We start from the raw sequence: 13454 nt of genomic DNA, 5'->3' as shown, positions 1-13454 counted from the left end.
TATTATGGTTGGTCCAATAGATTAGGATGTGAATTTTACATCTTTTTCAATGAGCACAAAATATTTTAAATTGAAATAAAAAATTTAAATTTAAAAATTTTAAATTAAAAACATCCCCACTTGAAATAAAAGTAAAGATGTTGCCAAGTCATTATAAATCAATAACCATATATGCTTTGGAAGGAATGGAGGGAAGGCAGAAGGGAACAAGTCATTTGTCCCATAGGATATACTACCCTTTGGATTTGGCTGATTGCTTCCTTATCCTTCCTCACCTCCCCTACTCTCAATTTTTCCTATAAACTGGGTAGTTAAATTAGAGGTTTGATTATTTCTATATTTAACTTTTTAGGCAAGAATCCTTCATTAATGATGCTGTATGCTTCTTAGCACAACATATTGAGACATGAGGACAAAATAAAAAATGGAAGAGGGACTGTTATAGAATAAAAGGGATCTAATGGATAAACAACAAGCTCCTACTGTATAGCACAGGGAACTGTATTCAATATCCTGTAATAAAACATAATGGAAAGGAACATGAAAAAGAATATATATACATATAACTGAATCACTTTGCTAGACAGCAGAAATTAACACAACGTTGTAAATCAACTATACTTCAATAAAGTAAGTTTAAAATAAAATAAGATAAAATAAAAGGGACCTAAGAGATATAAGAAGCAAACGTAACACACGTACATTACTTGGATCATGATGCAAATAATCCAATGTTAAATGACAACTTTGAGATGATCATAAAAACACTGAATATGGACTGGATATTTGATGAAATAAAAGAATTGTTATTAACTTTGATACATTTAAAAACAACCTCTGGTTATAAAATTTTTTAATGACCTTACAAGTTAGAGATGCATACTGGAAGATTTACAAGTTTAAGGACATGAAACCTTGGATTTGCTAGGAAACGCTCCAAAGGAAAAACAAAAGTGGTGGCAGCACAGATGAGCATGATTGGCCACGCTGAAGCCGAGTGATGGGTACATATTATACTATTCTCTCTACTGTGAGTTTCCATGAAAAAAAGAAGAAAAAAGTCATTAGGGCTTTATGAGTTCTACCTAATCTGTACAGTACACATGATGCCAATATTATGTAAACTCTCACACATCACAGAAAACGATGAAAAGTTTCTCAACTAATTGTATGAAGCAGGCATTTCAAAATACTAATTGATAGATTAGAAGAAAGAGACCTATAGAGATAGATGTTTATTCATTGATTTTCATCCTTCCTTCTTTTCTAACATATGTATTTGAGGCTATAAATTCCCTCCACTGACTCCTTTAGTTGAATTCAACAAGAACTGACATGTAGAATTATTATTAAAATGCAATTCACTCAACTATATCTCAATTTTAAAAATGCAATTTCAGACATTTCCACTGTAATTATTTTTGATTCGTGGATGATTTAGATGGGTTATGGCATACTTGCCAAACAAATGGGGAAATTCTAGGTGTTGTTTTGGTATTGCTTTAGAGCTTAATTCCACTGCAGTTAAAGAAAATATTCTGTATGATTTCAATCCTTTGAAATTTGTTTAGACTTGCTTTATGGCCCACCATACAGTAACTTTTTAGAAATGTTCTATGTGCGTTTGAGAAAAACTGTTGAGTGGAGAGTTTTATATTGGTCAGTTTTTTAATCACGTTATTCTAATCTTTTAGGGGTCAGCACTGGTGGGCTGGTGACCTGTTTTTGTAAATAATGTTTTCTTAGAACACAGGCACACCCATTTTTTTATGTATTCTCAAAAGCTCCTTTCATGTTATGGTGGCGGAGTTGCATAGGTACAGACAGAGATCACTGGGCTTGTAGAGCTTAAAATATTTACTGTCTTACAGAGAAAGTTTGCTGGCCCATTAATCTATAGCCTTCTGGATTTTTGTCTCCTTGGTCTCTGTTACTGAGACAGGTATATTAATATGTACCTGTTACGACTGAGCATTTGTCATTTCTCCTTGTATCTAGCATACCTTATACTTCAGGAATTCTACTAAGTACATATCCAACAGCACCAAAATACATGTACAAAAATGTTCACATAAGCATTATTCATAATAGCCACGAGCCAGTAACAAGCCAAATGTCTATGAATAGCAGAGTGGATAAATAAACTGGGGTATAGTCATAGAACGGAATACTATACAGCAATAGAAAGAAACAATCTACTGCTATATGCAATAACTTAGATGAATTTCACAACAAAATACTGAACAAAGGAAGCCAGACACAAAAGAACATGTACTGTATGATTCTACTCATATAAAGTTAACAATCAGGCTATTTAATATGATGTTTTTAGGATAATAATTGCCTCTGGAGAGGAGGGAGGAGATAAGGATGAGGTGGGGGCTTCTAAGGTGCTGTAATATTCTATTCTTTAATTTTTCTCATTATACTTGAAAAAAACTTTTAAAGGAAAGTACAGATCAGTTTCACCTATAAATTTTCACAAAATTTTTTTTAAATTTCAAGCAAAAGATGGAACAGTATAATTAAACGTCATATACAAAAAAAGAAACCAAACAAAGAACAGTATAATCAAACTCCACGCATCCATCATGTGACTTCAATAATTATCAACTCAAATCTAATTCTTTTTATCTACACCACCACTCACTTCCCCACAACCACTGGATTATTTCCCACCACACACATTATTTTTGAAGCAAATCCAAAACATCTTTTTATTTCTAGATGCAAAAATATTAAATAAAATATTAACAAATAGAATCCAGCCCCATGTTAAAAAAACAAATCATTATGAACAAGTACGGTTTCTTCTAGGAATATAAGATATTGGGAAATCTAGCAACATAAATCAAAGAAAATTTTAAAGAGAAAGAAATTATGAATGAAAATAAAATTAAAAAGCCTTTGAGGAGAATCTAATATACAGCATAGTGATTACAGTTAATAATACTGTATTATATACTTGAAAGTTGTTTTTAAAAAAAGTAGATCCTTAATGTTCTCACCACGAAAAAGAAATGCTAATTATGTGACATGATGCAGATGTTAGCTAACTTATGGTGGTTTGTTTTGCAATATATAAGTGTATCAAATCAACACGTTGTACACCTTTAAACTTATAGAATGTTTTATGTCAATTACATCTCAATAAAGCTGGGGGTGGGGAAGCCCTGGAGAAAGAATAATAACTTGATAAAGTGCAGGTACCATTTATGTATCCAGACTATACCATGTGCCAGGCACTACACTTTGTACTTAAAGAACTTTTGCTCATTTAATCTTTCTAACAGCTATGAAGTGGGAACCATGACAACTTTCTTCACAACAGATGAAGCTTAACTCAGTGATTAACCTACCCAGGTCAGAGGCAGAAGCAGGTTCTTCTTACTCCAGTCCCATCACTTTCTACCTGGCCAACATTATTTGCAGATGACAAAAATGCTCAACTAGAAAAGATGAAGTAATCAATTTGAAGCTCTCAGTAACAACATGAGTGGAATCAGGTGACAAAATCAGCATATCTTTTTAATTTTTTGTAGATTACATAAAAGAAACAAAAAAGAGGGAGCGGGGTCATACGGGGAAAAAATGACACCATTTACAGTTACAACAAAAGTGTAAACTACTTACAAATAAACATAATAAAACATGTCCAAGACACATACAAAAAAAATCACAGCTGGTCAAAGAAAAAACAAAAAAACTTGAGTTAGAGGAAATCCATCACGTGTTCCTGAAAGGGTAGTACCTAGATCTACATCAGTTCTACCTCAACCAAAACACCCAGGTGATGGAACATAACTGGAACAGTTTTTGTTTTTGTTTTTGCGGTACGTGGGCCTCTCACTGTTGTGGCCTCTCCCGTTGCGGAGCACAAGCTCCGGACGCGCAGGCTCAGCGGCCATGGCTCAAGAGCCCAGCCGCTCGTGAGCACGTGGGATCCTCCCGGACCGGGGCACGAACCCGTGTCCCCTGAATCGGCAGGCGGACTCTCAACCACTGCGCCACCAGGGAAGCCCTGGAACAGTTTTTTCAAAAGAAAAGAAAGAAGAAAACGTCCAAAGAGTTTGTAATATGGAAATGGTTATGACAGGAAGTTAGATAAAAATATATAAAATTATACCAATACCTACACAGCTGATCCCAACGCTAAAAATGAGATATACTAAATTTAAACAAGAGTTGTTTTCTGGAGGCGTATTTAGGAGGATGAGAATGTCATTACTTGGGTCGGGATGAACCCGAAAACCTATTTTCAATAGGAATATACAGTAAACATGGACGCAAGAAGACCAGAAACCCCATTTCTAAATTAAATATGCGATAAGCTCCCCAAACGCTGTCCCCAACACAGATACGACTCCCAATCCCCCCAAGCTCAGCCACCCCAAACGCTACTCTCCAAAGAACCTCCTAAGTTCTCGTCGCAACACGGAACCCCGTGACCTCCCTTTCCATGGGGAACTCTCAACACGGATTCCCCGACTGATCCGCTAACACACAACACCCCAGCGAGGATCACCACTCGCTTCCCCCCGAGACCGACCTCTACGTCGTTTGGAACAAAAACAGCAAAACACCCCAACGCGCTCTCCCTGGCCCCGAGACACGCCCAGAACCGGACACTGACCTGATGGATGAACCCCGTCTTCACCGTTGGAGGCAAATCACGCTACCGCTGTTCTAAACACTTTGCCTCAATGTCTGCAGCCCGGCGACCAACCCACGCGGCGGACACGACCCTCTGAAGCTGAAAGGATGGTGGCCGACGAGGTCCAAAAACCGCAGTTCCAGAGACCCCCCCGGAATCTGGCTCCTCCTGGTCCTTCTATGACGCAATATTTCCGCGCCGGTTTCGAGGGTCTTTACCGGGAGCCGCCATCTTCCCACGCACTGCCGAACGACGGGGGAGGTCTTCCTTTTCCTGCATTCCGCGGGAAGGTCAAAAACGGTGAGAAGCAGTTGAAAACGACCTATTTCACCCCCTTTCCAGGTCACTTGATCCGTTGGGCCCCGACTTTGCAGCATTCGCCAGGGGCGCTGCACAAAAGCTTAGCTTCTCAGAAAGTCAAGCCTGCCCGGATCTCTGCAGGGAGCGCAGAGATGGTCGCGGACATGAAGGCACTTTTATTTAAAGGATAAAGAGAAGCTAACAAGCACAACCATCTCAAAGAAATTTAGGGGCGGGGGGAGGGACTCAAGCCAAGCCTAGCAACAATTGAAGGAGAACCGGCTAGTGGAATGCTGGGTGGAGGGGGTGTTGGAGGAAGCTGCATTTAAGGCCATTGTAGGGTTTAGAGAACCGCTGAGGAGGGCATTGGTCTGAGAGTGGGTAAAGCGCAGGATTATACAGCTCTTGTTCTGACTGGTGTGGAGGGAAATGGGGAACACGGCATCAGGGGCTGGCAAAAGGGGCTGAGGCTGCGAAGAAGCGTGGTTCCCCCAACCACGGTGGGAAGAGCCATGGCTTCCACAAAGATGGGAAATACTTTAAAGCAAAAGTTCTGAGAAAGGGACTTCCCTGATGGCGCAGTGGTTAAGAATCCACCTGCCAATGCAGGGGACACCGGTTCGAGCCCTGGTCCAGGAAGAACCCACATGCCGCAGAGCAGCTAAGCCAGTGTGCCACAACTACTGAGCCTGCGCCCGGCAGCCACAACTGCTGAGCCCGTGTGGCACAACTACTGAAGCCTGGGCACCTAGAGCCCGTGCTTTGCAGCAAGAGAAGCCCCCGCACCGCAACGAATAGTACCCCCCCCCGCCGCAATTAGAAAAAACCTGCGCGCAGCAACGAAGATACAATGCAGCCAAAAATAAAATTAAATAAATAAATTTATTTTTTTTAAAAAAAGCTCTGACAAAGGGAAGTGATTCTGTTAAGTATTGCAGCCCAACTGATTAACCCCCACTCCCTATAATTGTACAACCTGGCTCAGAGAACCTTCGAAGTAAAGAGGTTAATCATTCATTTATTGACCCAGCAGATGTTTATAAAATGCGTACTGTGTGGCAAACAGAGGTCTGGGTGCTGGAAATATGAAAGGTATAAAAGCAGACAAAAATAACACTTTTTTTTTCGTGGAGCTGTACATTGTACTGTTACAGACCAGGGTTCTTGGACTCTTTAATCAATAGAAATTGGTAACAGGCCAGATAAGAAACTCAGGCAAGGCTTTATTGTGACTGGTGCTGCAGCAGGAGAGAGAGAAAACAAGTAACAGGTTCCCTTTCTTGCTGGGGGTAGGGGGGTGGGGAGTTGGTCCCTTAAATGGGATGAGGGTAGGGCGCAGGTCTAGGGGTGGGGCAGGAGGGTGGTTTAGGTAGTCTGCCCATCCCCTGTAGGGCTGTGTGCAGGGATTAAGCACAGGACCCTGGCTTTTGCTCTCAGTACCTCAGAAGTGGCAGTTGGATTTTGGTCTTGTATCTTGTTCATAATTGGCCCCAACTGTGTATGCACAGCAGTTATTTTTAGTCCCTTCTATTGTAGTTTCATTGTATTCTGTTGCGGGAGGAGACTTTTGTCCAGGTGCAAGCACTGCAGCAAAGTGTCCCAGATTCCAGCCTGTCTCACTACTGGTGTGCAGAATGGAAAAGTAAAGTTACTTGGTTTTATTTCCTCATTGTAGCGAGTGTTATGATTCCCACCTACAACTGTGACCTAAAATTCCTGGAGGGTAGAGCATTGAACAAAAGACTTTAGTCTGAAGCCTTAAGATCTAATGGAATTTTTTTCTCTAGGTTTTGGATTTGCGTGGGACATGTCACCCCTTTTTTCCTTACTATTTATCTCTCTTAGAATGGGAATATCTATCCCACCTCTGTCCCACCATTGTATTTTGGAAGCACATAACTTACCTGTTTTCAGGGGTCCAAAGCTGGAGAGGAGTTTTGCCTCACGGTGAATTGTACCTCAAGTCTTACACATATCTGACTTAGATGAGACTTCGGATATAGACTTTTTTTTTTTTTAACATTGTATTTTATTTTATTTTGGCTGCATTGGGTTTTCGTTGCTGTGTGGGCTTTCTCTAGTTGTGGCGACTGGGGGCTACTCTTTGTTGCAGTGCATGGGTTTCTCATTGCTGTGGTTTCTTTTGTTGCAGAGCATGGGCTCTAGGCGCACGGCTTCAGTAGTTGCGCTGATGGGCTTAGTTGCTCCACGGCATGTGGGATCTTCCCATCCCAGGGATCGAACCCATGTCCCCTGCACTGGCAGGCAGATTTCGACCACTGCGCCACCAGAGAAGGCCTGGATATAGATTTTAGAGTTAACGTTGGAATGAGTTAAGACTTTTGGGGCTGTTGGGATGGAATGTATGTATTTTGCATGCAAGAGGGACATGAAATGGAGGGGACAGGACCAGTGGAGGAATATTATGGACTGAATGTTTGTGTCTCCTCAGATTCACATATTGAAGCCCTAAGACCCAGTGTGGCTTTAATCAGAGATGTGGCTCCTAAGGTAAGTAATTAAGGTTAAATGAGGTTGTAAGTGTGGGGCTCCAGGAAGTTTAGTGTCCTTATTTATAAGAAGAGAAACCAGAAAGCAGTGTCTCACCAGAAACTATATCTGCTGGAACCTAGATCTTGGACTTCTAGCCTCTGGAACTATGAGAAAATTAATTTCTGTTGTTTAAGCCACCTACTCTGGTATTTTGTTATGACAACAAGAGCAGTCTAATACAGTGGTGAATTACATTGTTTATAAAATTAGACAACTTTTAACCGACTTTGCATTCTTTGGATAAACCCAATGTAGTCATGAAGTATTTATCTTTTTAAAATGTTGCTTAATGTGTTCAGTAGAAACCTGGGAAACATTTGTGGGGTCATGGTGGAAGGAATATGATTTTGGATCAAGCAAATTTAATATGGGCTTACTATGAATTGATTCTGGCTTTTATGTGTGAGCTCAGTGAGAATGGCTCTAACAGTTTGCTTGGTTGGTTGACTGAAACTTGACTTAAAGGTGAACTACATTAAAGTTTAAATGCCAGAAATTCCTTGTTCCATATTCTGTAAAGTATCCAAAAGTATATGGAGTTAGGAATGCTAATGTAGATTTATCATGTAAAACCAGCTTACCCATCCCCTAAATACATAACCCAGAAGCATCCAGAAGACAGTCTCTTCAATGAAGCTAATCTGGCTACAGAAAATGGAAGTATACTATTATAAGATTCTGTCACTATACACGAAGAGGTATATATAATAATACTCATACTGACAAGTTAATGATACATGCTGTAAACTAAAGGAACCACTTAAATAACAAAATTATGGGGAATTCCCTGGTGGTCTAGCAGTTAGACTCCGTGCTTCCACTGCTGGGGGCCCAGGGTTCAATCTCTGGTCGGGAAACTAAGATCCCACAAGCCGTGCATGGTGCAGCCATAAATAAATAAATAAATAGATAAATAAATAAATAAATAAAATAAGCCAACAAAGAAGATAAATAATCATAAGACATACTCAGTTACTCCAAAAGATGGTAGGAAAAGGGGAGCAAAGAATAGATGGGGGCTTCCCTGGTAGCACAGTGGTTAAGAATCTGCCTGCCAATGCAGGGTACACGGGTTTGAGCCCTGGCCCAGGAAGATCCCACATGCTGCGGAGCAACTAAGCCCGTGCACCACAGCTACTGAGCCTGCGTTTCACAACTACTGAGGCCTGTGTGCCAGGAGCCTGTGCTCTGCAACAGGAGAGGCCACCATAATGAGAAGCCTGTGCACCACAACAAAGAGTAGCCCCCGCTTGCTGCAACTAGAGGAAGCCCACACACAGCAACGAAGACCCAGCACAAGCCAAAAATATAAATTAAAAAAAAAATAGGTGGGATGAATAGCAAATTGTACATTTTTAGTCTCAACCTAACTACATTCTCACATTAAACATAAATGATTTAAACACCCCAATAAAAAGACATATTGTCAACTCGATAAAAAAGCAAGGCCTAACTATATGTTACCTTCTAGAAAACCACTTTAAATATTAAGTGACGAATAGGTTAAAAGTAAACCATGTTAAATAGAGATGTGAAAGATATAAAAAGAAAGTCCCAAGTCAAATTTCTAGAGATTAAAAACTACAATTTGAAAGAAAACGTACACTGATGGAATTAATGGCAATTAGACATGGCATAAGAAAAGATTAGTTAACTTGAAGACACAGCAATAGAAACTATCCAAAATGATACAAGGGGCTGTGCTGGGGGGGTCTTAAAAAGCATGAGCAGTTTTTTAACCTATTAGGGTATGCAAAAGAAAAGACCAGTGAAGTTGATGACAAGGCAAAAGAAACTCACGTACAAAGAGAACAAAAGCTAATAAAAGCTTTTATTAAAAAGAGAAAAGCCTTGAGTTCTCAGTCAATGGGGTAAGAGGTATCATTGTGAGGAACACCAGGTGGAAATCTCTCAAACTGCCCTCCACTCTCTTCTCAAGATAGTGAATGAAGAAACAATATTATGGGAGGGCTTATAAAATATGAACATGTAACATATAAAATGTTTTTAAACCCCATTACACATTGTTATAATTAACATGTTAATCACTTCTCTGACTTTTTGATCCAATGGAATACAGTTATAAATTTTTATACAGTTATCATACTGTCCTTGTTTGCTCAATCTAGCATCGTCAGTTTCCGGTCACTTCTGATTGGTTTTTCTCAATATTGGTCACACTTTCTGGCTTTTGTGCATGCTTGGTAATTTTTGGTTGGATGACAAACATTGTTAATTAATATGTTTGCACTCCTATAAATATTCTTGAGGTTTGTTTTGAGATACATTAAAGGTACTTGGAAACAGTTTGGTCCTTTCTGATCCTACTTTAGATCTCAGTTGAGCAAGACCAGATTGCTTATTGGATGAGACTCAGCCAATTAACAATGAGTGCCTACTCTGTCAGACATTCTAGACATCTGGTAATATAGGGGTTAACAGAAGGTCCCTAAACAGTAGAAGTACTTGTTACTTCTTCATGAAGCTTACAGTCTAAATTTTACAGACTATAACTTACATTCAAGACCTTATATTTGAGCACAAACTCAGGAAGATGATATTTGATATTTGTTATATTTCTGCTTTGTATTGAAACTGATATAGCAATGTTTATACATGATCTAAGATCCTCATATATTCCACATTAAAATCCTTAAGAAAACAATTGAGATGTTCTCTTCAAGTAATTCTAAGTTTTTACATCATGTGTTTTTTAAAAATCATTTACAATGCCATTAAGATACCTCATCTACTTACATGCCTCCACTCCTAGCTTCTCCCTAAGGGACCTGACCTCATGCTCTTCCTCAAATCCCAGTTTTCCAGCAGTAGACTTGGTCTGAACCTTAATGCTACATCAGTTTTATGCCAGTCCCTACTGACATTACTCCTGGCTACAGCTCAGTAATTATAGAGATTCTGAAAGTATTTGCCAGATTGGTTAAAGGCTTATAGTATTCCAGTCTAGAACCAGATTGAGCCCACACTTCCAGAGCTCCTTGACCTATTCCCAATCTGATTCAGTCGATCCAGCTCTGTGAAGTATGATACCAGGTCACAGTTGATTCTATTATGATCTACTTTTCTCTTCCTCATGTGACACTCAAACATGTAAGACTCGAGAGTCCCTTAGTTGAGAGGAAATGGAACCACCCCAACATTCTTCCTGACATCTATATCCATTCCATCAATGAGGCAAAGGGAAGGGTTGGGCAGGGAGCTATCTCCAGAGGGAAGAATGCAGCTGAATAGTTATCCAGTTTAGATTTTCATATTCCCAGGATTCTGAGAATAATTTGGATAGTCAGAGAAGAGAGCTAGGATGGAAGCAAGAAGAGTCATCTTAATTTGTGTTCAAATTGCCCATTTTATTTTCATGTTTTCAGGAAAACTACCAAGAGTTATGTTGGAATGTATTTTGTTAGTTAATTTATAGGTTTAAATTACTAATTGTCCTTGGGCTTTCAGTTCATTTTGCAAACCTGATTTCACTACCTTTTCAAGTCCAGAAAATTTTAAAAATCACATTTATAGTGACCTTTATGGTATAATGCTTAGTCTTATTTATAAATTGAACTTAAGCTCATTCAAGGACATTAAGTTATATTTATGAATTTAACATTCATTTCTGTTGTGAGGGAATTCAGTTGTCTGAAATAATATTTAAATAAATTTAGAGCCTAAGAAATGCAGCAGCTAATCATATATTGGGTGGGCGTTGAAGGTATTTTTTTTTTAAAAAAAGAAAAAGAATCCACAATTAGGAGAAATGAGTATAACATGATAACCTTAACCAGTGATGTGGGGTAGACTGTCTTTCTCCTTAAAATTATGGAATCATAAGCATAGTAACTAGGAATATTGTTCAAGGTTTCCTGTCCAAAAATATACATCAGGTATATTGTGTAATGTATTATGAAGTGGGAATTGGTACATAAAGCTCTCGAATGTTTCTCATTTTCACAGGCTTTGCTTCACAAGAACTTTAGTAAGATATTCAACAATTAGTGTGTTCACAGTGTTTTATTTGTATATGATTTCATCAGCTAATGGATGGGGCAGAAAACCCTGCCACATTCACTGCCTTCCAAATTTCTCTCCAGTATGTAATGACACCTATTGAGGGAAGGACTTTACCACTCTCATATTTTTACACACTATAAGCTCACTGATGACCTTGGTAATCACTGATAATAGGATCTGTCTTCCAAAACACAGCTTTCCTAACCTCTGCCTTCATAGGTTTGCTTTTTATACATAACCATATAATCAGCTATACATTATTGCTCAAGGCTTTTCCAAATAGAATGTACCAGTTTTTTCCTATGTGTTTTTTGTGACATAAAATAAGATATAATTGACCACTGAAGGCATAACCACATTCATTGCATTCATGAAGTTTCTCTCCTGCACAAACTCTCTGTTATCTCCTGAGGGTGCACCTCTGGCCTCTGGCTGTTCCATAAGGACTACATTCCTATCTGCTAGGAGCCCACTGATGTTTAATGATGTCTGAGGGGTTGCAGAAGGCATCTGCACAGTCACCATATTAACAGTGTTTTCCCCCTGCATGAGTTCACTAGTATCTAATAAGCTGTGACCCTTTGTGGAAGGATATTCCACCTTCACTGAATCTACTTGTTTCTCTCTTGTGTGTGTCCTCTTATGTTTAACCAAGCATGACATGTGGGAGAAAGCTTTCCCACACTCATTGCATCCATAGGGCCTCTCTCCCGTGTGAGTTCTTTGATGGACAATGAGCATTGTCTTTGTAGTGAAGGCTTTCCCACAGTCACTGCATGCATAGGGTTTCTCTCCTGTGTGAATTCTCTGATGTTTAATGAGTCCTGATTTCTGTGAACAAGATTTTCCACAGTCAGTACATACAAAGGGAGTCTTTCCTGTATGAAATCGCTGATGTGCTATGAGGCATGCCTTCTGGCTGAAGGCCTTACCACATTCAGTGCATCCATAGGGTTTCTCTCCAGTGTGAGTTCGTTGATGTATAATAAGATTGCCCTTCTGTATGAAACCTTTTCCACATTCATTGCATATATAAGATTTCTCTCCTGTATGAATTTTCTGGTGCAGAATGAGCTGTGATTTTCTGGAGAAACCTTTCCCACACTCATTGCATACATGGGGTTTTTCTCCTCTTTTGTTTCTCTGATGTATAACGAGCTCTGCCTTCCTAAAGAAGGCTTTGCCACATTCAGGACATTCATAGGGTTTCTCTCCTGTATGAGTTCTCTGGTGTTCAGTTAGCTTGAACTTTCTGTAGAATGCTTTCGCACATACACTGCATACATGGGGTTTATTTCCTGTATGAGTCTTCTGATGTTCAGTAAGCTGAAATTTCCTGAGGAAGGCTTTTCCACATTCACGGCACTCATGGGGTTTCTCTCCTTTGTGAGTTCGCTGATGTTCAGTGAGCTTGAACTTCTTGGAGAAGGTTTTCCCACAGACACTACATCTGTGGGGTTTCTTTCCTGTATGAATTCTCTTATGTTCATTGAGCCAAGACTTCTTGAGGAAGGCTTTCCCACATTCAGTACATTCGTGGGTGTTCTCTATTTTGTGTATGTCCCGATGTTTAATTTCAGTATGAGTTTGCTCATGATCAACATGGAGAAAGGATCTCCCATCTCCATTAAACTCAGCAGACTCTATTTTTTTGCAGCTTGTACTCAGGTTGATTAAATCTAAATATGATTTCATAGTTTTCCCATGTAAATCAAATACATCATGATTTGGCCTCAAAGGAAAACAACTTTTGCTCTGATAAATAATATTCTCAAATGCATTCTGTTCATAACACTGTTCCAACATCTTCAGTATACTTTGGTTTTGCCAGTGTGGCTGCATATGATCATCCACTTTATCAATTTCTAGGAAAGAGAACAATTAACCCTTCCATGAGTATCACATGGAATAAAACTGCTTCAAA

General features: G+C 39.3%; 2 protein-coding genes across 6 annotated transcripts in view; both read right to left on the bottom strand.

Moving 5' to 3' along the window:
* Positions 1-4670, bottom strand: part of LOC132416378 (zinc finger protein 268-like) — a 61807-nt gene extending 57137 nt beyond the window's left edge. The window contains exons 1-2 of the mRNA XM_059999731.1: positions 4634-4670; positions 3360-3449 (exon numbers count right to left, since the gene is read on the bottom strand). The gene's annotated coding sequence lies outside the window, so the exon portion shown is untranslated. The remainder of the gene's footprint in view (positions 1-3359; positions 3450-4633) is intronic.
* Positions 1-13454, bottom strand: part of LOC132416449 (zinc finger protein 649-like) — a 64382-nt gene that overhangs the window by 34556 nt on the left and 16372 nt on the right. For 2 of the 5 annotated variants that reach the window (XM_059999825.1, XM_059999826.1), the window contains exon 1: positions 4634-4738. Coding sequence is in view for 2 of the 5 variants with exons in the window: in XM_059999738.1 (XP_059855721.1) it covers positions 11831-13395 (1565 nt within the window). In the remaining 3 variants the exon portion in view is untranslated. Of the gene's footprint in view, positions 1-3359; positions 3432-4633; positions 13396-13454 lie in introns of those variants that run through there. The other 3 variants (XM_059999738.1, XM_059999740.2, XM_059999824.2) reach the window with 2 other exon arrangements.

Source organism: Delphinus delphis, chromosome 20 (genome assembly GCF_949987515.2).
Source record: "Delphinus delphis chromosome 20, mDelDel1.2, whole genome shotgun sequence".
NCBI classification, from domain to species: Eukaryota; Metazoa; Chordata; class Mammalia; order Artiodactyla; family Delphinidae; genus Delphinus; species Delphinus delphis.
This window is presented reverse-complemented; position numbering and strand designations above follow the sequence as displayed.